The sequence below is a fragment of the Mirounga angustirostris genome, unplaced genomic scaffold (assembly GCF_029215605.1).
Source record: "Mirounga angustirostris isolate CCGP_5_RB_7025 unplaced genomic scaffold, mMirAng1.0.hap1 SCAF_1, whole genome shotgun sequence".
NCBI lineage: Eukaryota > Metazoa > Chordata > Mammalia > Carnivora > Phocidae > Mirounga > Mirounga angustirostris.
The window spans coordinates 108,600,505-108,628,496 of NW_026991709.1; the positions used below are offsets into that span (position 1 = coordinate 108,600,505).

A 27,992-nucleotide genomic window follows, 5' to 3' on the forward strand; every position below is an offset into this window, starting at 1 on the left:
GTCCTTATACCACAGCTAATAGTATGTGCTCAACAAATGCTTATTGAATACTGAATAAATCAATTTCAGCTACGTTTATGGACTTCCACTGCAAACATATTCTTAACAGTCAAGAAATAATCTCGGGCTATTTTTCGGCACCTGTATCCTAAAGGCATCAATAATCTTTCTCTTTTCTATTGAAAAAACAGTGTGTTTGTTACATTGCACAATTACCACAAATAAGCCAACCAAACATATTCAAACCTCTGATAAACTTAACCACACATAATTTTGTCAGATAATTCATTTAAAAAATGTTGTTCAGTCAGTTGGACAAAAAAAGCACATAATTTCTCTTCTAAGAAAACCTTTCCTCAAAGATTTCTGCTTAAAACCAAAGGAAGACTACAAAGAGCTGCACCCTCTAATTTACAAAACAGATTAATACTCATTCTTCCAAAAGATTAGAATGCGTAAGAAAACAAGATGTGTGGCAGGTTTATGGTATGCACTGTCCCATGACCAGATTCCTGGGAAGTCCAGCTAAGAAACTGAGTGTGTGTATTCATACACACACACATGACACATGCATGTGCTTACCATGACCTGAAGACTTAAAATTCTCTAGTTTGTTTTGTTTTGTGTTTTTTTTTAGAATCCTTGCTGGGATACGTGGAAAGTTAAAATCCTTGCTTTTTAATCTTGCAACAAAGAAAAGACAAATACTAAGACATTCTTTTCAAAATTTTTGAGGGGAAGAAATGTTGATTCTTATTATTTAGGCCATGATCCTATTCTTCTCATTTTAGTCAACTTCTGAAGTTAACACTGGAAACCATAGCCAAACTGTTCACATAATAATGTGAAAACGGTTAAACACTCTACCGGCAATGTGTCTATACTGGTCCACGCTCCACAGTTTAACCGTCTGATTGTAAATGGTCTGTGCCTTCTTCAGCTATAAATTTCAATCAAGATTACTTTATGACTTTGTGATAGGTAGCACTCTAAAATGTGTGACACAGGCCTGTGTCCCTAAATATCTAGGTGGCTCTTGACATAGTACTTATTTGGAGTTTGGACTATTCTACTGGTTTGCAAAGTGTGGTCCCTACTACAGCAGTACCAATGTCACCTGGAAACTTGTCAGAAATAAAAATTATGAGCTCATACTGAGACATACTAAATAAGAAACTAGAAGGCCCAGCAATACCTGTTTTAACTTCCAGGTGATTTTGATATGTAGACAAGTTTAAAAACCTCTCGCTACATAATCCTAAAGCCTTCTCAAACCATCAAAATCCATTGTTATTAAATCAAATAGATCTTCTGGAACTAGAACCACATTCAATCAAATGCACTCAATTATTCCTAGTAATCTGAGTAAAATCTCATAATAAAAAATACCACGTTCTATTAGTAGTATTTAGAAATTTGCTGCATTTTCACAAGGACATTTATATTAGCAAGCTTTTCCCGATTAAGTGGACAGTGTGACAAATATTAGAGATCACTTTAACTAACACTGGTGATCTCTGAATTAAATCTTTGCTTCCTTTATAAGTAGGTGCCTTATTCCAGCTGTTGTGAAAACTAAATATATACTTTTTGTGACATTTTGCATCTATTTCTCAAGGTCAGCTGCTACGAGCAGTGTTCTCTCACTTTCCCACCCTACCTGTGAGAAATACTGGACTTTGACTCAAAAGGTGCAATTACATGCTGGAGAAAACATTTATGAAACTCCCAGAACAGACCAAAGAAATGAGGCATTTTAGGATCCCCTCCTGCAGAAAAGGTTAACTAGTCAGGAAGCACAAAGCCTCATACTTTTAAAGTAACCCCAAACAGATAGGATCCTAACATGTGATTCGGTGAAGTCTATTTCTATAGTTAACAACCCAGAAATTGTTTTACTTAAGCCATAAATCCCAAACATGACATTGTTAGACTTCCGATGATGATACCTTCCATTTTTCTGAGGTTCTTACCAAAGGAGGACAAAAATAATCCTTTGAAATGACACAAAGCTTGGATGACAGGGACCAAAAGGAAAAGCTGTTAAAAAAACAGCAGGGGTCAAATTTAAAAGTTAACTTTTGCTCTCCAAGATAAAGTTTCCTCTCCCACCCAGTTTCTGTTGGGGCAGGTGATTGCCTTACAGCAAACTCCCACGCTTCCTTTAACACTCTCACGTCAACCCAACTTTTTCATGGAGACAAACGCTCCTATCTTTTCACACCATACTACTAAAAGGGGCTCTTACTAGCCAAATAAGCTGACATATTCTTTAAAACAATGCCCTCAATGTCCCTCAATTTTGTCAAGAAAATAATGGAGAAACCTACAAAACCCAGAACTACTACATTTCTGCTCCAGGCACACACACAGAATTGCTTTCATTGAGAATCCAGAAAGCATTTATTTTACAGTCCTCAGTAGAAGCATATTAAAATCTTCTGCCCTGGCATCTCAGACCTATAAAGTATTTAGTCATGCAAGTGACTAAATCCTGTGTGAAGATGATTAATGCATCTAGCAACCTAGTTCATTTCCAATTTGCCGTTTTCAAACATTTTCAAACTCCTTTCAGGAGTATATACGTCTTAAGTTAGTTAGATATTTGGCAGCGCTTTATGTCAAAGGTTTCTAAAGAAACAAACAAACAAACAAGAACCAAAGCTGTAAGAAACAGTCACCAAATGTCTTTTTTAAAAAATCCTTCACATAGCACTTGGTATAGGTCTTCAGAATTTTCAACACTTTACATCTACTGAAGAACTAAAATTTACTCAAATGCAAGACTTAACATTTGCAAAGACATGAATGTTTCTCTTAATTTCTGTATTTATCATATACATACTGCCTTTCAACTGAGTGATTCTAAACTTATGTGAGATCAAGAATGAAAAAAATGGCCATTGGACCTCACAGGCCTATTCTCTATTCCTCCTCCATGCTGGAAGAGTGACAGGTCACCTGGGCAAAGGACAGAACATTTTAAGGCAAGATGTTAATAGCTTTAAAAATGCCTGTGGCCTGTAACTTCTTTTGGCTTCCCCAACAGACGACTTCACCTACACTTCACACAGCTAAGGTGTATCATGTGCTCTTGATGTATAGTCATATACTTTATTTTATTCTACAGAGGTTATATTAGTAAAGTGGCCCTTAACTGAAATAAAATAGAGTAAAAAGCTCACACTGCCTCCTACTGTTAGAAGGAAAATTTCATGAGGTCAAAATGGTCCACAAATTGCCATTTAATGGGAGTAAAGAATTTATCTTAGTTTTTTCTTTCTCTTTTTAATATAATGACCTATTTTTAAATCAAAACCTCAAGTACTAAGATACTGTGTGCCACCCATACAAATGTACTGCAGAAAACACTACTAGGTGTAACTTCAGGGTTGGAAATGACCTTCCTCAAACATGTTTTTGACTTGTTATGTGATGTAATTAAACAAAACAAAACACTGGAAAAAAAAAAAAAAGAGGAAAGAAAGACAAAGAAAAGAAAGAAAAGTTAAAAGCACTGCCCTGCCTGGTCAGGTGATGAGTGACTTTACCAAATCGAAGGCAGTATTAGCAGTTGGTTTCTCCCCTTCTCTACCCACAGTGAAGTAAACCCCTCCCTGTTAGCAGAACAGATTCAATATCCTGCCTATCTTGTAGTCAAATGATAATGGCCATACCCCCAGGGCTGCCTAGACCTTTATGATTTTCTCCCATATTTAAGGAGTTGGAAGTAATGTCACCCAACTTGTCACTGAGGTATTTCTGTTGGGGGCATCATGCACCTGCCCCTATCCACTTCAGCCATGATCCTATATTAAATCACTGAATATGAAACACAGAAACACAAACAATAGTTTTGGGTTTGTTTCTTTAAAAATGACATTTGTATTAAAAGTCTTAAAATGAAGAGACAATGATTAAACGCGTATCTGGAATTAAAAATTACAATTAGTTAGAATTCTCTTGGTACATCACAACAGTAAAATTTTGCTCTTTGCTTCTGGAGGAACACCCTAGAACAGATAACCAAAAAATTTTTTAAAAATAATATAAAAGGGGAGCTAAATACCTGAACATTTGAACACAATGAAGCAAAATAAGAAAGAAAGAAGGGAAAAAAAAAAAACAAAAAACATTGCAAGACATGGAAATTACACTTTAAAGGCTGGAAATAATAAAGAAATTCACCAAACAACAGGCCCTATTGTCCTGGCTCCTTCAGGAAGATTACAGAAAGGAAACTAGGAAGTGGTTTGGGGAAGAGCAGATTCTGGGATATGGTGGGAAGTTCACAGGTTGGCACCGGCTGGAACAGCTGAGTTTTGAAGGCACTCTGCAGACACAGGGGTGCTGGGGGCCCTGAATCACATTTTTGAAGTCTTTGTACTGTATTTTAAAGAGCTAGTCATCAAAACGTGTCACTGCCAACCAAAAAGAACAAAAAGCTAAACTAAAAAAAAAAACAACAAAAAACACACACACGCACACAACAGTACACACAAAAATGTGCAGATCTGTAACATTTTTTTTCACAGCTGATAAAAAAAAAAAATACTACCGTTCTCCCCCAGACTCCCCTTTGATACAGTAGGTAAACAAAATAGATTTTTTTTTTTTCCCACAAATATCAGCAGACACTTTCTGGCACCCCACACTGTATTGGCATCAGTGTTTACAGTCCCAGTTCAGATGTGCATACTTCAGATTGGATACACTGTAATAAGAATCCAACTTTGCATAGACATCCTTAGAATCACAATCAGTCACACGGTTGCCCTTCCAAGCTGGCAGAAAAGGAACCCGATCTTAATTTCCAGCTACTCCTGGAAAACAAGGAAAAAACAAAAGTTTCTTCCCTTCCTCCTGCTCCTTCATTTGGTTCTCCCGGACTTCCTTCCATGTATTTAAAACTTGGAACTAGAAAAGGGTTGTTGGGGGGAAAAAAAAAAAAAAAAAAAAAATCCCCCCTCCCTTTCCACCTTCTCCCCGTACTCTTCCTCCCCACCCCACTTTTTTTTTTTTTTTTTCCAGGCTGAAACTTTCGCTTGCTGGTGTCAAGCTGCCAATACAGCGCCCTAACGGCTATTTAAACGGGGAAATACGCGTCAACCAAAATCAATGAGAAACGTACATGCTTCCAAGAGCCACATTTCCACCGGGTCTCGGATGGTGAGGACGGGGGAACCCCTTCGGACACGGGGCGGAAGCAGGGGGCGCCGGCCGCAGAGGCCAGCCGGGCTCCCGGGACACCCCGGCCAATGCAAAGTCGTCTCCAATCTCAAAGCAAAAAGAAAAATCACATTGCGAGAGTCGGGTGCGTTTGGCTTTTGTGCGCAGAGCGCGGCCGGCGCGCGGCAGCCGCGGGCGCCTCAGAGGATCACGCAGGCCGAGCAGCAGCCCTCGTCCCCGTTGGGCTGCGCCGCGTAGTTCATCTGCCGCACGATCTCTGCGAACAGCTCGTCCACCGAGGCTTTGTTTTTGGCCGACGTCTCCATGAAGGGGCAGCTCCACTCCTCGGCCAGGGCCTTGCCCTCGCCGTACGAGACCTCTCGCTCGCCCTCCAGGTCCACCTTGTTACCCACCAGGATCATGGGTACACGCTCGTACCGCTTCACGCGGATGATCTGGTCCCGCATGGGCTTGATGTCCTGGAAGCTCTGCTGGTTGACGAGGCTATAGACGAGGATGAAGCCCTGGCCGTTCTTGATGTACAGGTCCCGCATGGACGCGAACTGCTCGGTGCCCGCCGTGTCCAGGATCTCCAGCACCGACGGCGACGAGTCCACCTCAATCTCCTTGCGGTAGAAGTCCTCGATGGTGGGGTCGTACTTCTCGATGAAGGAGCCCGTCACAAACTGCACGGTGAGCGCGGACTTGCCCACGCCGCCCGAGCCCAGCACCACCACTTTGTACTCTCTCATGGCTCCGTCGGCGCTCTCGCCGCGCCTGCCGCGGCCCCGTCGGGGCTGCGCGCCGGAGGAAGCCTAGGCTTGGCGGCTGGACGAAGTCTCCTTTTCCTCAGCCTTGCAGGGAAAACCTAGGAGAGAGTGGCTAGGGAACGCAGGGCTCAGAAATCACCAAACGGGGGCCGGGGGCCGGGAGCCGGGGGCCGGGGGCCGGGCTGGCGAAGGCGGCGGCGCGTCCCTGGGGCGCGGGTCCGGGGCCCCGCAGCAACCCGCGGCGGCAGCGGTAGCCTTGGCGGCGGACCTGGAGGACAATGCCGGCAGCCTGTGCGAGGCGACGGTTGCAGCTTTTCGTTGCGGCCGCCCGGGAGGGCGAAAAGGTGGTGGCGGTGGGCTGCGGAGGTGGCTGCTAATTGCGCGCCGGGCCGGAACGCGCGTGGCATGAGTCCCCGTAGAGCGTGCGCCCACCGCCGCGGCCCATCGCGCTCTCTCTCCCGCAGCCTCCGCGGGGCGAGGGCTTCCTACTCGCCGCGCGCAGCCCGGCCCTCCCCGCCCAGGCGAGCATGCCCAGTGAGCCGACGGCCGCGCCCGGCTGATCCGCCGCTCCTGGTTTTCCGGGGGGCCGGGCGGGGGCGGGGCTGAGGGTGGGGCTAACGATTTGAGTTTGGTGGAGCGGCTTGCGAGAGGCTCTGGTCCAGGAGCAGGATGAGAAATGTGTGGGAGTGTGTAGGTGTTTGAGGGGTGCTGGGAAAGCTCAGGTGAGAGGATGGAGGTGTGGGAGAACGGGTGCGTGCATAAGGGCGGTGGCTCTGCGAGAAGCGCGTGGGCGCGGTGGGCCGCTCCCGTGAAGGGTTGGGCTGTGCTCTTGCGGACTCCGGGTATCAAAAGCTCGTGGACTCCACTCTCCGAGCCCGCAGCGAGTGTGCGCCGTCTCAGGGCCGGAGACGCAAAGGGCATCTGAGTGCGAGAGCAGCGGGTGGAGCATCTTTGCCCACCCACGGTGCAGCTTTTTCTAAACCCTTCGCCTCGGAAACACCACTCGGCCTTCTCTGGCCACTCCTCCTGCAGTTCATCTCCTCGACAAAGAAAACGGGAACTCGGGGCTTGAAATCCTGTCCCGACAGGGGAAGGGGTTGCCTCTCGGGACCGGAGCTCTCAGGGGCTGAGACTTGGCGCGTCCCACCCACGTCCCCACTCGGCTGGGGCGGAAACCCGGAGGTCGGACGAAAACCCAATCCAAAAGTCGTGGTGGCGCCTGCAGCTAGTCAGGGCATGCTCAGTGGGCAGAACAGGTTTTCGGGCTTAGAAATAGGAAGCTTTTGCACCACACACCCACACTCCAGCTCAAATTACCTCTCCCAGACTCGGGGCCCATTGGTTCCGGGGCGCAAATCTCACACCCCTAACTGTTGTTCCATTGGCTACCGCCAAGGTTTTACCAGTTTGGGTTGCTTCATTGGCTAAAAAGTAGCCTCGGCTCACGATTGGTTATTTATAGAGATTGAGTTGGGAGGCGGAGGCACAGCTGTTCTTTCTCTGCTGCTCCCCCGCCCCCTTCCTCCCACTTCCCCAACCTAGTCGTTTTGAAGCTCCGAGTGAAAAAATAAGAGGAATTTAGGCGGAGAGCTCAGAGCTAAATATAGTTCTTTGTTGGTGTTTTCGAGAGAGTATGACTTCGCAGTGCCCAGTCACGACTGTCCCTTAAAGGGAGCAGAAAGGTCTAGTTACAGTTCTTGGTCCACAAGCAACAGCAAAGTTGCCAAGTGTTTTGCAGGGAGGGAAGTGGGGGACTAGGGTGTGGAAATGGGCCACTTTGAGTTCGTGTCACTCGGAGGGGTGGGGGAATGCCCAGGCTTGCCCTTATAAAACGCCTTCGTTTTGGGCGGGCGGTCTGCAATTTTGGCTGGGCTCGCACTCACGGGAGGTGCGAGGGAGATGCCTCGACTTGCTCTGAGTCTCTCTCCTTCCTAGCGGAGGAGAGATGTCAAGACCTGTCAGAAGACTCGGCGAAGTTTGCGTGAGCCCTAAAGTGAAGCGGGTAGGAGGGGACTGAGCTGCGTCAACCCAGGCTCTGAGTCTTGCCTTTTTTTTATCCGATGCTACTTCCCACTCCCTTGCGCATCAGACAGACGAACCAGGCTGTGTGCTAACGTTTGGTTTCAGTTCCTTAGTCCCGCCGTGACTCACGGCCACGTTTGCGAGTCCCTGGCTGTAGCTCAGAATCTGCAGCGTGAAGTCCCCCGCCACCCGACCTGGCGGGACGTGGGCGGCAGCCACCGCCTTGGGTGGGGTAGGTGGTGCCCACCCCTGCCCCCTGCCCCACCATTTTAGTGGAGAGAACCGTTTAACCTTGACTATCAGAGAACCTGGATATAACTATGCTTATATAATTCTCCAGAAAAACCTCTCAAAGGCATATTCACCTAACGCAGCTGAAGAGAACCCCCACAACATTTATTTACCCAGCATTTAATGTCTGGCAAACGTTTTACATGTCTCATATACTCCACATAATAATTATTATATCTATTTTAAAGGTGAAGAAACTGAGTTCCTAGAAGATACTGGGTAACTTGCTTGTGATTTCACAGCCAGTGAGGGGCCAAGGTAGGATCCCAACCCAGGTGTTTAGCTGCAGAACCTGGTTTGTAACTACTAAGCCATACTACCTTCTCACAAGACAGTTCCCGGATTTTACTCTTTCTTAGGTTCAGTCTTCAGGTAGTGTGATCAGACTGTCTCTTAAACCCAAGCAAGAGGGACCTCTCCCCTGTGGTTCTTCTCTTGTAATGCCCCCCCCTCCCATGGGGTCAAGGAACCCGAACCCTCTTCTAGAGGATGCTGCAGGGAGTCAGAATTCTGGAATCCTCTGCCCAAAGAGTACCAACCCTCCCCCAGGACTTGATGGGACCTTTGAACTCAGGTCAGTCTTGGGTCCAGGAATGGCTCTTTGTTGGAGTGTGGGCAGTGCTTGGACTTGAGGGCTGAGGTGTGCACTCCCAGGCACTTTGGGCCCCTACTAGGTGCGGGAAGAGGGCTCAGTGGAGTCAGGTTTCCCTTCCCTGCCCCTTTCCAGCCTCCTCCTTAGAAGAGTCCAGGAATTCATGATTCACACCTCACCATCCAGGTTCTTGTAAAGAGGTATTTGTCAGGGTGGGAGGAGAGATCAAGTATATTTTGTTAACAGTTCGTTATCTTGATTTATAACTTAAATACTTAGATTACTGCTATGTGGGCCTCTCTTTGTCCTCTTGCCCACAAATACTGGGTGTGGTTCTCAGTATGACATAGTACAAAATACTTTGTCCTTTTCAGGTCTGGTGTCTAATCTCAAGAACCGGGTATCAGTTATTATCAGCAGGTCCCTTGAGCTCTCCTCACTTTAGTTTCCTGGTCTATAAAATGGTGATAATAAAATTTGCCCTACCCACTTAGCTACATGCAGAACCTTGGAGAGAGTCTAGTGACCAAACCCCTCATTTTGCATCAGAGAGAACTGAGCAGAATTAGAACCCTGGTATCCTAGCAGCACTTTACATGGTGCCAGGTTGTCCTTGGGGATAATAATTAATAGATAATGGATGGGAACATGCTTTTAAAGCTGCAGTGCCCCATAAACGCATGGCAATTACTACCCTGACCCAGCCCCATCTAGAAGATACCACCCTCAGGACTTCAGGTGGTCATGTGGGTGGGTATTATTGAACCTTGGTACGAGTACCAGAAAGATGCCACAGTTTGAATACTTTCTTTTTTTTTTTTTTTAAGATTTTATTTATTTATTAGAAAGAGAGAGACAGTGAGAGAGGGAACACGAGCATGGGGAGTGGGAGAGGGAGAAGCAGGCTTCCCGCGGAGCAGGGAGCCCGATGCAGGGCTCGATCCCAGGACACTGAGATCATGACCTGAGCTGAAGGCAGACGCTTAACGACTGAGCCACCCAGGCGCCCAGTTTGAATACTTTCTATTAGGGATTCTTCAGTAGTAACTTTTACTACCTTCAGATGGTCTCCCACAGAAAGATTTGCACTAGGGCTTTCGGACTGAAAATGAAGTAAGGAAATTGCTGATGCACAGATTTTTAAGGTTGGTCGCTTCCTCCTGTGAAATCTGTTAGGTGTCTTTGCCTCACTTACGGCGTGAATCATTATCTATCCCGTACCATAATTATTTACATGTCTGTGTCTTGTCGCCCAGCACCGTGTGAATGCCTTGAGGGCGAGTCCATATCTGGTTTGTCTTTGGAGACACCTCTGTCCCTGTACGCCTAGCAGGGTGCCTACACGGGAGGCCCTCCGGCAGCATTTATTGGAGAACATGTGAATCGCATTTTATTCCTTTTCCAAACTCCGCTTGTAGTAGAAGATTATATTAATCCTTGGTGAGAGAGAACACTTCCTGGATTCTTAGGAAAATGTATACTAATGTTTCAGTCTCCCTGAGTCATACAAATGACTTTTAAGATGAGCAGAGTCTGGGGCGCCTGGGTGGCTCAGTCGGTTGAGCAACTGCCTCCGGCTCAGGTCATGATCCTGGAGTCCCGGGATCGAGTCCCGCATCAGGCTCCCTGCTCGGCAGGGAGTCTGCTTCTCCCTGTGACCCTCCCCCTTCTCATGCTCTCTCTCTCTCATTCTCTCTCTCGCAAATAAATAAAATCTTTAAAAAATAAAAGAGCTGAACCATTTTTTTTTAAAGATTTTATTTATTTTACTTGAGAGAGAGAGAGTGTACATGCAAGCACACGAGGGGGAAGGGGCAGAGGGAGAGGGAGGGAGTCTCAAGCAGACTCTACACTGAGCGTGGAGCCCAACTCGGGGCTCGATCCCACCACCCTGAGATCGTGACCTGAGCTGAAACCAAGAGTCGAATGCTTGCGCGCCTGGGTGGCTCAGTTGGTTAAGCGACTGCCTTCGGCTCAGGTCATGATCCTGGAGTCCCGGGATCGAGTCCCGCATCGGGCTCCCTGCTCGGCAGGGAGTCTGCTTCTCCCTCTGACCCTCCTCCCTCTCGTGCTCTCTCTCATTCTCTCTCTCGCAAAAAAAAAAAAAAAAAAAAAGATGAGCAGAGTCTACTTTTATTTGGGTGAAAGCACAAAATCAGTGTGGTCTTGAAGAAAGATACCCACGTGTCCAATGGATAAACCCTTCCTTTGAAGATGACTTAATGTTGCACATAACACGAAAAGGCATTTTTTGAAAACAATCTAATGTAAAAGTTACCGGGTAAGGACTGCTTAACCATTGACAATGTATGTTGCATAAACAAGGGTACCATCCCTTGGCCTTTGCTCCTACAGTGGGACTGCTGAGCTTCTGTGATGCTGAAGTTGGGCCTTCAAACAGCTGGATGGTTTCTTAGACTATGAATCTTCTAAGTCCTTAAGAACATAAGTACCTACCTGTCCTCTACATTTATAGAAAGTAGAGGTTTATTTCATCATGTTTGTAGTTTTAGCCGATGCACCTCTAGGTAAACATTTTAACTAGTGTTTCCTTTGAGCTTTTTTAAGGTTTCATTTTTTATGGTCCCATTTTGCTCTGTTTTTCATTTGAAAGGAGGGCATCAGTAAAGATGGAGAGATGGAAATCCAAGCAATAGGATGTCCGCTGAATGGAAGTTTTGAGGAGAGAACAGAGGAGGAGTCTGAGGCCTCGAGTAGGAATGCCAAAAACACATCCTTTCTCTTCAACAGTCAAGAAAAGCCAAGAGACCTGAACTGGAGCTGAGAGGGTGAGACGTTGAGGAAGTTCAAGCAACAAGCAAACATCTCTCCATAAACAGAAATGGCAAGGCATCTGCTGAAAGAAGGAGGTCAGGTGTGGGCTTGGGAATCAGAGTAGAAATGAAACTGTTTTTAACAGTGACTGTGTGGTTCGCAACATGAAGTTGCTAAAGGTGCTAAATTTGGTTTACGTGAATCTGTGAAGATGCCAATTCAACTTCCTTTTTTTTTTTTTTTTTTAGGAAGGATCTTGATAACTCTTCTGGTCATATTCTATTAAAATTCCTGAGGGCTTTGTATCAACACATACAAATAAATAATTACAAAATTAACTGCTTATCTCCCATATGCCAACCTTTGTGAAAATACACACACAAACCACTGACTTATGTGAAGAAAAGTTTCATTACTAATGGGAAATTAAATGAACTCAATAAAACTGTCTTACGTATGCAGTCTCTTGAGTTTTTCTTTCTATTGCATGCTAAATTAAAATAAAACCTTGAGTACTTAAGCTCAGAAAATGAGTCATTTTGAGTAGTGAAGTATTTGTCTAGAAAATGTACTTGTGTAGGGGGTTCTGTCACAATAAGAAAAAGAGTTATATTATTTTCATTAGAGAAGTAGTATATGGTTACTGTAAGGAATTTGGAATGTATAAAAAAGGAGAATAAAATGAAAATAACAAATGACCCCCCCCAAAAAAACCCTAACTTTTTTTTAGTTTTCTATTTTATTGTCTTTTATTTTTATTTTATTGTCTTTTATTTATATATTTATAGTTTTCTATTCTATGTCTTTTAGTATAGAATTATTTAAAATGTAGAAAACTAGTTCTGGTTTTCTTGTGGCTATTTTAACTTCCAGCTCAGTGTAGGGCTTCACGTATTCTATAGCCAAGAAATAAAAAGTCAAATAAGACAAATATCTTAAGTACTTATTTATCAAAGAATTTTCCCCTTTTATTTAATGGGTTTTGATGGGAATATTTGTCTCTCGTATGCTAAAGTTGCCCAGGAAGTTGCTTTCTCAACAAAGTCCCTGAGCACAGCCTGGTTTGGGGTTGTTTGCCTGTTTGTCCAGAAGGTGGGATGAAGCATGTTCAGGTTCGTGACCTCTGGGCAGCAAAACACAGCAGCCTGTCTGCACAATTAACGAGTGAATCAAGGGCTTCAGCTGCATTCTCCCAAATGGTTTTGTCCTTCTCCAGAAATGATCTTCCTCTTTGTGGCACACAGTGCCCTTTGATGTGTCAGCACCATTCAAAGCCTCGCTGTGACTTCTGCATCATTAACACATTTGTGCTTTCTTTGTCACTTTGCACCCAGGCTTCCATCTCTTTTGCCCTAAGTTTTCCCTGGGGCTTATAAGAAATCTGCCCCTCACTCTTTCCATGTGTCCTACTGTGTTTGGGAACTGAATTATTCTCACGGCTGTAAATTCTTTATCAGGAAAAAGGAAAAAAAAAGATACTTTTGCTGACATGGTTTTAGGCTGAAATTTTCTCTCAACTGTTCTCAGTGTTTGGTTTGAATAGAATACCAGGCATAAGCAACATTTAAAGTTGTATATTCATTGTAATAATGGAATGGAAATTTCTGAAAATTACATGTCTGATAAATCTACTTTCTCATTGAACCTCATATGTAGTAAAATTTCCTATCTTGAGTAACACGTTTCCTATAGGGTGACCCAGCGAGTTAATATTTGGTGGCTGGAAGATAGAAATAACATTCACAGACACCACTGTATTTCCTCTGGCTAAGCTGAATAATTTTGTAAAAACAATAGTTTTGTTATCCTCGGTAAGCCTATGGTACTGAGAAGATCCTTCGTTAAACGTCAATTAAAATGCTGGGAAGAGGTTGGGTTGGACAAGCGAGACTATCTTTGACTCTCCCAGCATTATTTGTACTCTGTAGGCAACAGATAACCTCTAGGATGCTTTGAGACTGTGCCATGTAATTTCCCAAATACTAAATAGTCTATTTTTATTCTGTTTAATTCAGATACACTTTTATTAGTGTATAAAGCTACAAGTTAAATTAGGCCAACTTTATATGACCTTTATGTTTCAAGAATTACAGCTTGAGCCTAAGGTGGTTTCATTCTAAGAGGTGGGCAAGCCAGGGGAGGAAGGTCACAGCCAGTAAATCAGGCCAGTGAATGCACGCTTTTATAAGGGACCAAGGTACCACTGGAGAAGTAAGAGAAGAGATTGTCAAGGCTCATAAATGTGATGCAAGGACAGCAGAAATCATCAGAGAGAAAGAGAGATGTCCGTTCAATGTAGTGCTCACCTCTCAGGTTACCCTTTGGGATTGCCCTGGCGAGACTCCCTAACAGAAAGAAAAGTGCAATAGAGAAGCACAGTCTTTAAACCACTGAGACGCCAGCAGCGTTTGGCCCACAGCTTCTGCAACATTTGATGCTGGGGCCTGTGGTATTTTGGCAACTGCAGCCACTACAGAGGGTCCCGGGGTGGACCTCTACAGCAGCACATATCTCTTCAGTGGATAGCAGCAGAAAAATTGTCACTTTGGGCATTGGCAGCTGCGGCGAAGACCTCAATATAATGAGCTGACACAGGAGAAAAGGGAATGGTCCAACCCATAGAGCAGTCAGGGAGGCTGGTCAGGGCTGGTCGGGGAAAGGGCAGGAGAGACGCCCCTAGAAGGTTCCAGCACTATTTGCAAAAGATTAACTTCCCACGCTGTTGTTAGAATCTAAGGAAAAATAATAATTATAAGATACATCACTGTGGCTATCTTACCCCTCAGCTGGCATAATGTAGGAATTTAGGTTACATGGCAAACTGTTTAGAAATAAGTTTTCTTAACAAGCCACAAAACTTTTCTAACACCCCCTCTTTCCCTTAGGATTTGCTGATCTTTTTTTAACATCTTCTAAAGTTGCCTCACACTGAAAGAATTAGAAATACTTATGGCTGCACTTAACTGGAAACCCAGCTAAGGGATGGGGAGGCCAAACAAAAGTTTATTTCTCACATAACAAGAAGTCTGGAATTGGAGTTCTTCTGGATGTGGTTCAACAGCTCAGTGAAGAGAAATGAGACCCAGTGATCAAGGCTGCTTTTGTGGCAGGAAGAAGGTGGGGCTGGGAGGGAGGGGCCAAGGATGCACAAGGAGGACCTTCCACTTTATCAAGGAACAAAAGCACCAGGAGACTTCAGTTAAATTTCCTGGGGCAGTGCTGCACTGAATGCTCTTCTAGCTGCAAAGGAGCCTGGGAAAATTCCCATTTAACTTTTCCACCTTTTACAGTGAAGGAAGATAAGAGAGAAATAAATAAAGAATGGTGTTGGGTAAGTCAGCCTACAATGTTTATGACAAACATCAGACCAGTCTTCTGAAACTCGGGATTTTTTATGCAATTGAATGTGCACATCATTTTTTCATGCCTGTTCAATAAATATTGGATGAGAGGTAAGTACAATCCCTTATCTGTTCATTGAAAAATCACATTTAAAAAATCCTTATTTGTTTTCAAGTCTGGTTGTGTATATGATACAACGTTTTGGGTAGCCCAGCTTTGGTTTATACAAAAACTTGCCAAAGAAACAAAAACAAAACAAAACAAAAAAAACTTAAAAAAAAAATTAGATGTCCGGCAACTCCTATAAAGTAGAAAGGAATTTTAGTCTGACAGACATACTTTCAAATTTTGGCTCAGTCACTTCCTAGATGTAAAACTGGGTGACTTATTTAACTTCTGTGGTAGCCAGTCTCTAAGATGGCTCCCGCTGTTCCCACCTCCTGGCATTCATACCCCTGAATAGTCCCCTCCCACAGTGTTTCAGCGTTGACCAATGGACCACAGTACAAAATGGTGATGTATCGCTTCTAAGATTATGTTATAAAAGACTGCTGCTTCTGCCTTGGGCTCTCTCTCTTTTGAATTTCTCAGTGTAGAAGTCAGCTGCCTTGTCTTCAGGACATCCAGGCAAACATGTGGAGAGGCCCATGTGACTAGGACCTGAGGTCCTTACTCCAACTGCTCTGAGTAACTGAGGCCTGCCAGTCACCCAGAAAGTGAACTTGGAAGTTAATATCCTCCAGCATTCAGATGACTGCTACTCCAGCCAACAGCTTGACTACAGCCTCATGAAAGAACCCTGAGCCAGAACCATTCCGCTAAGCTGCTCCCAGAGTCCTGACCCTCAGAAACTGTGAGATAATAAACATTCCTTATTTTAAGTTGTTGAATTTGGGGGTAAGCTGTTGTATAGCAAAAGGTAACTAACTGAACTTCTTCAAGCCTCAGTGTCATCATCTGTAAAGTGGGGATATAAATGGTTGTTATGAGGACAATACATACCCTATGTGAAACTGCCCAGTGCAGTTCCTGCAACAGAATAAGGACATAGAAAAAATTAATTGGACAAATATTATTTGTTTGTAATCATTTTCACATGTTTACCCTTTTCAGGGTAAGCTCACCTTTTTATTTTAGATTAGCACAGTTTTTAAAAATGCTTCTGCCTTTTGCTTTTCCCTAGTGCTAGTGTGGAATGCATGCTGTGGAACACGGCTGGCTGCGCGGCATCGCCTTAGCATTCTACTGCACTGGGGATGGTTTTGTTAGTTAAGGTCACTTGTGTTTAAAAAAAAAAAAAGTCACGTGTATTTAATAATGAATGTCTCTCCCAGAATGCTAACCTGTACTGTCTGATATATCTTCAGGGGCTACCAACTAAATAAAATATTGCTGTAAATAGATCCTGTCTTCTACTAGAAGACTTCTGGTTATTTTATTTTTTTAAAGATTTTATTTATTTATTTAGAGTGCATGTGCGTGCGTGCGTGCGTGCGTGTGTGCTGGCATGGGGGGGGAGGGGCAGATGGGGGAGGGGAGAGAGAGAGGGAGAAAGAGAAAATCCCAAGTGGACTTGGTGCTAAGCACAGAGCCCGAGGCAGGGCTGGATTTCATGACCCTGAGATCATGACCTGAGCCGAAATCAAGAGGCAGACGCTTACCACTGAGCCACCCAGGTGCCCCAGGCTTCTGGTAATTTTAATATCACCCAGAAAATGCAGCCCCAATCATGGATATAAGGAGTACATGGTAAAAGCCACTGCCCACCACCCACTCTGCAGAGTCGTCCAGTCTTACTTGGCTTTGTCTCTAGTCCTCGCCCCTTGGCACTGTCCCATCCATTTCTAATCACGGACGCCAGGATCCCAGGTGCAGCCAACTTTGCCGCACAGCCTCAGGTCATAAAAAATTACTTTCTTATTTCTTGTCTATGCTACCTCTATACCTTAGTTCATGTGCACCATACGAAGTGTATGTGAGCAATATAAAAATGTATATATTGTATATATATCAATGTGTGTATATACGATTAGAATACTTTTCTCTCTTGGCTAACATGGCATGCTGGGGATAACTTTTGGTTTGTTGAACAAACTTAACTGTCATCTGTTGCTAGATGCTCAGGGCCCGCTTCTTTGCCCCAAAACAGGATTTTGTTGTTGTTGCTGTTGTTTTGGAATAAGTTTGTTCTGCTCTGCAGTACTTCTAAAAGTCTGAGGGTTCTGAAATACTGGTTTCTAGAGAGCAGAGATTTTCCTGTGGTATTATTTATAGGTCCCAGGCTCTCACATTGTAATTTTCAATAACTCCAGCCTCTCTTTTCCTGGTCCCTTTGCTCCCAGTCTTGTTCTTTCCTTCGTACCAATCAATCCTGTGTAATCTGGTAGATGGAGCTCATCACAAATGTAACTGAGAAAAGGAATGAATCACAATATGATGATTCTTTCCCACAAGATGTTGAGTGAAAAAAGCCAGACACAACCAAATGCATAGTGTGTAATTCTATTTACATAATGTACATAAAAAACAAAATTAAACTATTTTGTTTGTTCCTGTGTAATTAGGGAATAAACTACATAAAGAAAATAAAAAATAATGGTTAGCACTCGGGAGGGAAACTGCACATTTGAATGTGTTAGAGAATGAGGGTTGGGGACAGGAAAGGCTGCATAATTTGGGGGATCAAATGCAAATGCAGGATCCCTTGTTCAAAATTATTAAGAATTTTAAGATGCAGCAGTAGAACACTAAGGCAAGAGAGGGACCCCGCCCAGCGCCAGGCCTGGTGCCATTGCTCACTCACGTTGGACCCCCACGAAGCCAGCTCTGACTCAGGAAGTTCTGGGGTTCTGCACTAATGCTTTATTTTGTTTTTCCCTTGGTAGGAGGAGAGTCACTCCTACAGGAATTCGTTTCAGAAAAAGCCAGATATCCAACCTTTATAAGGTACATACTTTTCTGTAAGTTTACTCCATTTTACAACTTTTAAAAAACTGTGAAAAACAAAAACAAATCAGAACTGATCAGAGCACTTCCTGCTCCAAAATCTGTAAGATGGTTTCCCATGGATGAGAAAGTCTGTGGCCGGATGCTTTCCCCTGTATCCTCATTGTTGCAGGCCTAGCTCACATGCCAGCTCATCTATGAAACGTTCCCAGTTTCTTCCTGCAGAATTAACCATTTCCTTACCTCTGCTCCCTTCACACTTTCCCCCTCTATTATAGCATTTAACTTCCCTGCTTCAAGTTTGAGTTCTTTGAGATTGTTTTTTTGGATGGACACGAAATCTTGGGGGAAATATTTCAGTTTTGTTCATCTTCATATTTAGGACCCCATAAGGAGTAAGGTCAGTGATTGTTGAATTTAATTAAAATTATGTCCAAAGATTGTCACAACCCACTATAAAACCTAAAACACTTGAATTCCTACACAATGCCACATCCTTAAACTATGCAGTGATACAGGTTAACAAAGGTCAAAGATCTGTGAACTAAGATATGTTTATTCACCTGGTTAAAATTTGAAATAGACACCAAGTGGTTTAACGATATCATCCAACATTTTTCTATTTCACATCTGAGATGAGGAATCTCCTAGCCATCCTTTTTTTAAACACTGTTTTAACATCATAAATTTAATATCGTGAGGTATTTTGCATATAACAGACACCCTAGATACCATTTTTACCAGAAACACATTTTAAAACCCTACTGCCCACTATTTTCTTTGATATTTGTTGTTGTTGTTCTTGGCATATTTTAGCTCTCACTAACACTTTGGGTTCTCTTGATAAACATGTGACTTGGACATTTTCTTACAACAGACAGATGGGTGTGTTCTCTGGGTATTATTTCTAACATGAAGAAAATGTTCCCCTTTACCAGCATCTGGGTAAGATTTGGAGTTCTGTCATGGATTTAAAATATAGACAGAAATAATCATCTCTCTTCCACATAAGGTGTCTCTGCAAGTAATTTTTCCTATTTCTTTTTTTTTTTTTCTGTGCCAGCTTTGAGATCACAAATGAAGTATGCGTTCAGAAAAAAACACTATATAAAACAGTATTTGGACATTTCTTTTCATCATTCACTTTTATAGATGTTCTCCAATCGTACTATCCAGATGGCCAGGTTACAAGTCTGCGGTAACATAAAAGCCTTTTATATATAAGTAGAACACTGATGAATAGACTTCTGAATGGATATACAACTAAGTATATTTTATTCATCTTTGCACATAATCTCATTGTACAAAGCCTACCCAAGTGAATGATAACATTTGGCCGGCAAACGTATGGTTACGTACTCAATGACATAGACATACAGTAAAAACATTCAATGAAAAATGTCTACCATTTCTACAGGATAATTCACTTTAATTGACACAGAGATTTTAAATGATTCATCTTTTACTCTGCCAAGTAATCATACACAGAAGAAAAAAAAATCAACCCATCATTCAATCAACCCAGAGATGATAACAAAGAATGTGAGATTTCATTAAAGGATCATTTATGCCACGTTTATGCCATCCCTTTTACAGCATTTATCAACTAATGACTGGAGATCAATATCCACAAATGCAGTAAGACATCTATTTTTAAAGGTTTTTGGCTTCAATGTTTCATTCCTTACCAAACCCCAATGTACAACATGGGGTTTCTGGGCTTTCACTGCTTGGGGTTTTTCATTTGCTATTTCTCCTGCCTTGGGAGAAATAGCTCTCCTTCAAGCTCTACCCGCAGCTGATTTCCTCTCATCTACTGAGATGTCACCTTTTCAAAGAAGCCGTACCAAACTCCAGCCAAGTTAACTGCATCCCTTCTCCCTGCGTCACGTAGCCAGGGGTTAAGGCAAAGGGCATGTCAGTTCATTTAGGCAGCTATAACAAAATGCCACAGACTGGGTGGTTTATAAACAACAGAGATTTCTCTCTCACCGTCTGGAGCCTAGAAGTCCAAGATCAGGGGTGCGAGCTTCAGACTTCTGATTTCTCTTAGTGTCCTTACACAGCAGCATCAGCTAGGGAGCTCCGTAGGGTCTCTTTAAAAGTGCACTAAGCCCATTCCTGAGGGCTCCACCCTCATAACCGAAGCACCCCCTAAAGGTCGTACTTCCTGATACCATCACGTTGGACATTAGGATCTCGACACATGAATTTTGGGTGGAAACAAACATTCGGACCTTAGCAAAGCATGTCTACAGGCCAAATCTGATCCTCCACTTGATTTCGTATAGCTCACCAAGCTAACCTTTTTTAAAAATAGTTTAAATAAATAAATGCTATTTCATGATATATGGAAATTACAAAAAATTCACATTTTAGGATTGATAAATAAAGTTTTATTGGAACACAGCCAACCTGTTCATATATATACATATATATATGTGTATATACATATATATATGTATATATATATGGTATATGGCTATGTTTAGGCGGCAAGGATGGAGTGGACTAGATACCACAGAGGCCATATAGCCCACCCACAGTCTGTGTGGCTCTTCACAGGAAGTTTGTCACCTCTTGACATAACACCCAACTTGTTTCACTGTACTTAGTCAATCTGTAATTATGTTTTATTTATTAATTCAGTTGTTTACTTATAAGCCTGATGAGGACAGAGACATTGTCTGTCTCCATTATACCCGGTTCAGTAAGCAAGTAGATTTACTAAGAGAAGTGTAATAAATATTTGTTGAATGACTATAAAATAAATAAGTGGGACTACAGCCTCCAGGATGAAGCATCTTGCCTTATTTCCATATTGCTCTATATAGGTGAAGCAGAATGATGGGGCCCATTTCTCCTGATAATCAAGAGCAGCCATTTATAATATTTTAAACCAACACAAACACATGTTCATAGAATGGGAACAGCAGTATTTATGGACATTAAGTTTTATTTTGAGTTCTCTAATTTCTGGATGGCTTCCATAGTATGATACATGCTACGCCCATATAGAAGTTGGATGATTCTACCATGGTTTCACTTGTGGATGAGAGGCAAGCTCCCAGAGAAAAGTAGAGATCTCAGGTTTTCATTTGCTATTTCTCCTGCCCTGGGCTCTTTCCTTCCAGCTCTACCCACAGCTGATTTCCTCTCATCCACTGAGATGTCACCTTTTGCTCACTTGGAGGCCTGACTCCCACACCTTCTTTATTATTTGGAGCTGATCTGTTTCCTAGCAATGCCAGAGGTCTTGAGCTCTTACCCATTAGGAATTTAACCTTAGAAATTAGCTAGGATCAGTAGTACAGATATGTGTCTTTTAACCTGGCTTAAGATTCAAGAGATTTCCTATGTAGATCTAAGTTTCCAGAGCCCTTTTTTTCTAACTTAAAGTGAGGGATAGACTGTCCCACGTGCTAATGAGAGTGTGCCCAGGTGCCTTTCCACTACTCACACTCAGGCTGCACACTGCCCTGTCCTCTATTAAGCTATGGAGTCTAGAGAGTAGAGTGACTTGATGCCAAGGAAACCTTGCTATTCAGGAATCACAAAATAGAGTCTCAGCATCAAAGTTGGGAGTAACTATTTTGGGCAGTAATTCCATGAAGAGAAAAAGCTATACTCTCACTTAAATAGTGGCATGAATATGGAGTTGATCCTGCTCCTGTGAAATCTGGCTAATGGGTTGTACTCTGATGTGGAGCTGCGTTGGGGAGCAGGTCATGCTAAAGGAAGGCTAGAGCCTAATAAACCTAAGTAATTTATTTATATCCACTTAAAGTTATGGAATATTAGCTGGTCTACCTGGTGCTGTTAGGTGACTCATTAGCCATGGTTTAATAAAAGTATATCCCTGCAGCTCCTATTGAGCTTTGCTGCATATTCATAAAACCATGTATTGTTTTGTCTGTGCATAGCAGCATTTTAATGCGAAGAGCATGTCTATCTCTACTGCTCAGTGGGGAAGCAGTGGGGGAAGGTTCACCAATGGCCTCTCCAAGAAGGTGACTGGCTATAAATTTGAATAATTCTTAGGACCCCTAAAGTGAATTTCATGTATGCATATAATAGAAACAAGACTATCCCAAATATATTCTCCAAGTTTCATAAAAGAAATCTGGCCAGTCATCTTTGAATGATGGGTCACTGAGAAAAATCTTTGATTTGCTTATACATATTCCATGGCCTTAGAATTTTATAACCTAAAACCCCTGAGAAAGACATGTATGTGCAATCAGGGGTAAGGTGATTTCTGTACCCTTACTTCAGATGTTTACACTTCAGCTAAGTGTACAATTTGTGAGATGCACAGTACTGCGAAGTCTGGGTTTGATTTTTGGGAGGGAAGGAGGGTTGGCAACATTGTGTAACTTCCCCTTGAGCAGTTGGTACCTTTGCTCCTTGAGGTCAGTGTGAATCATGTTTCCCCTTTTTCTTTGACCTCGAGGAAATACAAACCTCACCTTCAATGCTGAAGTTTTAAATTGTTTAAAACTTGAGAGGCTGTCTCTCTAGGCTCTAACTTTTCCACTTGAATATCCTGGAGAGTGAGCATTATCACTCTAACTTAGCAGGCCTCCGCAGTCTCCTTCTGTAAAATGACAACATCAGGAAACATGGGTGGTTTTCACGTAATTCTGGAGCAGTGTTCCAATGGCCTCCTCCAAAGGGAGAAGCTTTGGGACTGAGGAGGGACTTCAGCCTCTTCCTCTCTGGTTCGAGAGCAAGGGCAATGCCACTTTAGCTAGTTTACACTCTAAGAGAAGACTTTCTTGGAATAAAACACTAGTAAAATTTGAAAACTTGTGTGCCCCATAATTTTCAAGACCTCTTTCAGCTTTAAAAACTTGTAGACTGAGATTGGGAATCAAAAGACTGAAATTCTAATTCAGGATCTTCCACCAATTTCCTGTGTCATTTAGGCAAGTCACTCTTCCTCTTTGGGCCTTCACGTTTCTCATCTAGAAACTGAGGGAATTGAATGCAGTGATTTTGAAGGTTGCTTCTGCTTTAAAATGCTTTATCTACTCTCTCTTATCTGATGTCCCCACGCGGCTGCTCCTATAGAAGGTGGTCTTAGGTAGAGAGATGAGTGGGACAGAAACAGAGGGAGAGTCACCGTTCCCCTCCTTGTTTTCTTTCACTTTGTATTATGACTGGATCCATTTCAAGAGAAGTAAATAAAAGAGAGGGTAAGTAGAGGATTAGATGAGAAGAGACATAATAACACTTAAATACGGCATCTTTGTGAAACTGTTTTATTTGCTCAACGGAAGATTCATGAAAATGACCTGTGAGTTTCTGATAGAGGACTGAGTCAGACCAGGATTACCTCACAACATCGCAATCTTACTTGTTTATAGCCAAACTGACTGCTGACCTGACAGAACACGTTGGGGGTTTTCCTCTCTGCCAGCTTCCGCCTTGGTAATGCTTGGTCATGCTTTCCCTAAGCACCCGGGGGTTTCTGTCACACACCACACTGTGTGTCACAGGGAGTGGGCAGAGCAGTTTCACCTGAGCTCTTTGCAAGTGTTTTCCTTTAATGAGCTTCATACACTGTATCCTTGGGGCAAAATTCTCCTAAGTTATGACTTGATATCAAAAGGTTATACCAAAGTGTATGCATCCCTTCCCTCACTTGCCCCTCCATCAGCACAGGAATGGGGGAGGGGGGATATTTTGGCACCAAATGTAGGACTTACAAAGGAAAAGCTACTGCCTCAAGGGATCTCAGGAGAGCCCTAGAGGTGCCCAATGAGTATGTACTGGCTCAGGGAAGGAAGAAAGGCCTTCAACAGCTGCCTTTGATTGGATATCACCTGGTCTGCTCACATGCCCACACCCACTGGCTTTTGGGGTTCGATTTCAGAGCCCCTGAGGCTCTTTCCAAAGGTGTCTAATCCTGACTTTCTCCAATCACTTCCTGTTTGCATTAGGATCTGTCCCTAGAAGATTTTTCTTTTAAGAAGACTTAGCTTTATTTACATTTCCTCTCTCTCCTTTAGCACCTTCTGTGCTTTTTCTTTCGCTTATGACTTTAACTTCCATTTCTTTGCCACCTAGGATGTATCAGATCTCACCACTCTTCTGTTACTTCTGTGATCATACAAGAGAATCCCTTTACAATATTGTTGAAAGTTAGACTACTGCAGTCAGATTCATCCCATGGCAAATGGAGAGGGGGTGCTTTTCATAAACATCAGGTATTTACAGGTTGGGCAGTAATTACAGAGGCAACCACTGGAAGAGAATTACAAGTTCAACAGAGCATGTAAACATTAATCACCAAGTCAAAGAAATAGAATAATTTCTTCTCCTTCTACACATGTAAAGGCTCTGGATGACCATGGTAAGCCTTTGTGACATTTTCTTTCCTTCCAGATTGTTCTTGAAGATGTTAATTCAACCTAGTTGTTCAACCAAGTTAAACCTAGTTATTTAAGATGTTCATTGAAACTAGCTTTAATTTAAAAAAGAGGAAATTATCAGATTGATTTACTTGCAAACGCTTACTTCATTAAGATTAGCTTGGGATACTCATGGCTTATTAAAAAATCTAGATATAGATATTACCTCCACTTTATGGCATCAATTTGACCTGTAGTATTTCTAGATCATCCCAAGAATAAATTCAGAAGCTAGAGAGTTTTACTGTGTAAAACAATTACAAAGGATCAAGTCTGCTTTAATTTGGCTTTAATTTAGGGGCAGGTTTTTTATTGAAAAAGTAGAATTTAGGAGAAATGTCAAACCTGTAAAGAAGAAGCAGTACGAAGGAAAGCCTGATCCAGAAATGTACTTTGTGCTTTTATTTACAAAGTATTTTACCTTAACTGTTTATACAAAGGTGCTAATCGTCTGTTGCAGTAGTCTAATCCATGTATATGCAATATGAAAATCATTTAAGCCATTATTTTGAAATGCTAGTCATTGTATTTTTCTATTAGCTTACAAGAAAGGTCCCTAAACCTTCCTTATTAGGATATCTTTGTCCATAGTAGACCAATTGGCATTAACCAATCCTGCTTCAGCTAGCCGGTTAGCCAGAGAACAGTTTCTAGTAGTACTTCCAAATAGTATGTTCCAGATTGAAAGGCAAAGCTTGCTTAGATAACAAACATGGAAGACAGTTCTGAGAAGACAAGATGCTAAATGGCTCCTCACACTGATAAAATACATAGCATTTAACCAATCCTATGAAGCACTCAATAAACATTTATTAATCAGGTGTTGACCAATGCATGAATTGGCTTGTTGAGACTGGTGAGCTCTAAGGATCTGTGGATCCTTGAATCATTAAATTCTGCCCACAATACTGCCCCAATTACTAAAAATCCTTCCTTTTTAGTAATTTATCTCTCCAGTAGATCTTCAACTCCTCTTCCTCCCTAATCTATCATCAGTTACTTTCCTAAACAGTCTTCTCCCCACATTTCTCTCAACTGCTCTTGATTTTCATCCCTCTCGAGATTTGCCCAGCAGGCCTAATTCTTCCCTTCTGAGATTTTATTAAAGCTACAAGGTAAGGAGGTGGGGGGGATACAGGTAAATGGGCATTAAAACCAGGGAGATATACAGCATGAAAAAGTCAGAAAGGCAATTTTTAAACATACTCATTTTTTTCTACTTTGGTAGAATCCACATAGTTTGGTCAGGGTTATCTTTTACAGGAAAGTTTCCCTAAATTAATTTTTTCTATGCTAAAATTGGGATTCAAATGAGGTTAAAGCACATTTCTAGATGAGATCAAGACATATCAACTAAAACATGATCATCTCAATCATGGATATAGAGTTCAGGATAGATGTTCACTTTTGGGAATGGGATTGCCCGAGAGAGGCTTGAAATTTTCCGAGGGCTGGATATGTCCTGTATCTTGATCTGGGTGATAGGCGTTACATGCACGTATACACGTGTAAAATTCATTTTTACATTTAAGACCAGGTGCTTGCCATTAAAAAACTCTATCACAATAAAAAACAAACAAAACACAACAAAACAAAAAAGAAAAAAAAAACCCACAAAAAACCAAGAATATAATCTATGTAAAATGAGGTTCAAAACAGAATCCTAACCAATTGTGACAGTCTTTGGAAAGAGCAATGATTGGTATAGTAATGACACCAGTAATAGAGAAGTTTACACTTGGAATCTTGGAAAAACAGCCTGAGGCCCATAATGTGGTAGCATGTCCCAGGCAATTTCTAAGATGGAGTGATGGTCTCTGAGGGTCCCTGATAGCCGGAAGTAGAAAAGAGAGGGGCAGTCAGCTGAGCTGTGTTTTAGAGAATCTTTTTTTTTTTTTTTTTTAATTGCACACTCAACATTTTAGCCCTTTATTCTAAACTAATAAGTTACTTTCCTGGTAGATATGCCTCTTTTGAATCTGAATGGCTTCATGCACAGATTTTTCTGGGTTTGCTTCTCACTTCATGAAGGAAACTTCAAAGATCTGGTGTAACTAGGATAATTATATTTCCTAGACCCATAATGGCTCCACCAACCTGATGGTTCCATTGTCCTATTAGTCTTTCTACCTTAAATGCTATGGGTAGAAATCCTCCAGCTGAGGATTTGGGAAGATTCGAGAGGGGAAGTAGATTATATGGAACATGTCCTTTAATCTTACAAGGGGCAGAAAAGGACAAAACTAATTAAATTGGTGTTAAAAATGCAACTGTCTAAATTCACCATTTTCCTTTGTAAAGCAATATTGCTAAAGACATTAAATATGTTTCCAAACACTTACTGTACAACAGTTGGTAGGTTGGTGTTGCCCATTAAAAGGAATATGAAGAAAAGCATCTGGAAACATGTAAAGATGGACTTCATTTCAATATGTTTAAAATGCAGTGGTTACCAGATGTCAGTTTTAAGGGAATTGGAAAATAGTATCTTTTACATGACTGTGAGTTCAGTCAATATTTTCTTTTCTAAAATTTCTTCTGACCAATTTTCTGTAATTATTTCATTTATGGAGTTAATGAAGAAATACATTCTAAGCAAATACCTAATGCCAAAAATAATACAAAACTTCCTACAACAAAACAAAGCAAAACAAACAAACAAACAAATAAATAAAGAAGAAGCCTCCAATAGGAGGTCTCAGGAAATGATTTACAGTATGGATTTACATTTACTGCAAATCCCAGCAGAATCAGACCTCAACAGAAAGAGAGCTGAAAGTACCCAAGATCCTTCTGCAGAAACATCCCTATATTGTAACTATTCAATGTGGTAACATCAATGCAAAATTGCATTCTCTTCTGCTGACATATTTTGTTTATTGCCAGACATGCTTTTTATTAGCAATAACAATATTTTAGACCTCTTCCATCTGTGTCTTATAAAATTGCCCCAATTTCATTCATTTTGTTGGCCAGTACTGACCTGTAACATTTTTAAGAAAATGTCAAGAGCAAAGTGTTCTAATCATTTACTTCCTAGGAAATAGTTTATGTATAGACACTCTTTACACATTTGCTGACTGGCTGGAAGGGAAATTCATTTCTGAATGATATGCTGACATGCCCAGGAAATGGAAAACACTCAGCCGTCCTTGGTCTAGGCAGTCATTTATTTATAAGGAGGTGATAGAGATTTGAGAGAATAATTCTCTCAAATTTCATAGCCTCTAGAGAAGACCATATACCACAATTGTGAAAAACAGATACTTGTCATTTAAACTGTCGTCTTTGCTATTCTCTTTTGGGAAAAAATAATTCTGAAAAATATATGAGAAGCTAATAAAAGCTGGGCAAAAAGAAAATAATTTATATTTTATAACTTGCGTCTCAAATGTAAAAAGGAAACAAAAGTTATCATAACATATTCTTTCCAGTACATTTCAATAACTTTGCTAAATTGTAATAATGCAGATATCTTTGCTATCATGCAATAGCAGGAAATTATATATGAGACAGAAAAAGAGTGAAGAGAACTCTTTAGTGCTGTCTTCAATCACAGAGAAAACAGAGGTCGGGTAAAACTGAAATAAAAGGGTCTGCTCCTTTTTAACTATGTTACAGCTTTATGTCTCCTAAAATTCACCAATGATGTCACAGGGCAAACACAGG

At 41.9% G+C, this 27,992-nt stretch overlaps 1 protein-coding gene and 2 long non-coding RNA genes across 3 annotated transcripts in view; 2 read left to right on the forward strand and 1 right to left on the reverse strand.

The window, feature by feature from the left end:
• Positions 1-3,861: 3,861 nt before the first annotated feature.
• RAP2B (RAP2B, member of RAS oncogene family) lies at positions 3,862-6,427 on the reverse strand. The gene has a single exon (XM_045903516.3). The coding sequence runs from the start codon at positions 5,919-5,921 to the stop codon at positions 5,370-5,372; it is 552 nt and encodes a 183-aa protein (XP_045759472.1). The 5' UTR covers positions 5,922-6,427; the 3' UTR covers positions 3,862-5,369.
• Positions 6,428-8,516: 2,089 nt separating this feature from the next.
• Positions 8,517-12,098, forward strand: LOC123834631 (uncharacterized). The gene is made up of 3 exons (XR_008505194.2): positions 8,517-8,826; positions 11,459-11,714; positions 11,868-12,098. It is a non-coding gene; the product is annotated as an uncharacterized LOC123834631 (long non-coding RNA).
• A 2,746-nt stretch (positions 12,099-14,844) lies between these two features.
• Positions 14,845-27,992, forward strand: part of LOC129045447 (uncharacterized) — a 40,132-nt gene continuing 26,984 nt past the window's right edge. The window contains exons 1-3 of the long non-coding RNA XR_008505195.2: positions 14,845-14,950; positions 15,553-15,814; positions 17,847-17,907. This is a non-coding gene — a long non-coding RNA (uncharacterized LOC129045447). The remainder of the gene's footprint in view (positions 14,951-15,552; positions 15,815-17,846; positions 17,908-27,992) is intronic.

What these genes read in the sequence shown, in the direction of transcription:
- RAP2B (XM_045903516.3), bottom strand. Translation starts at nt 5,921, where the DNA reads ATGAGAGAGTACAAAGTGGTGGTGCTGGGCTCGGGCGGCGTGGGCAAG.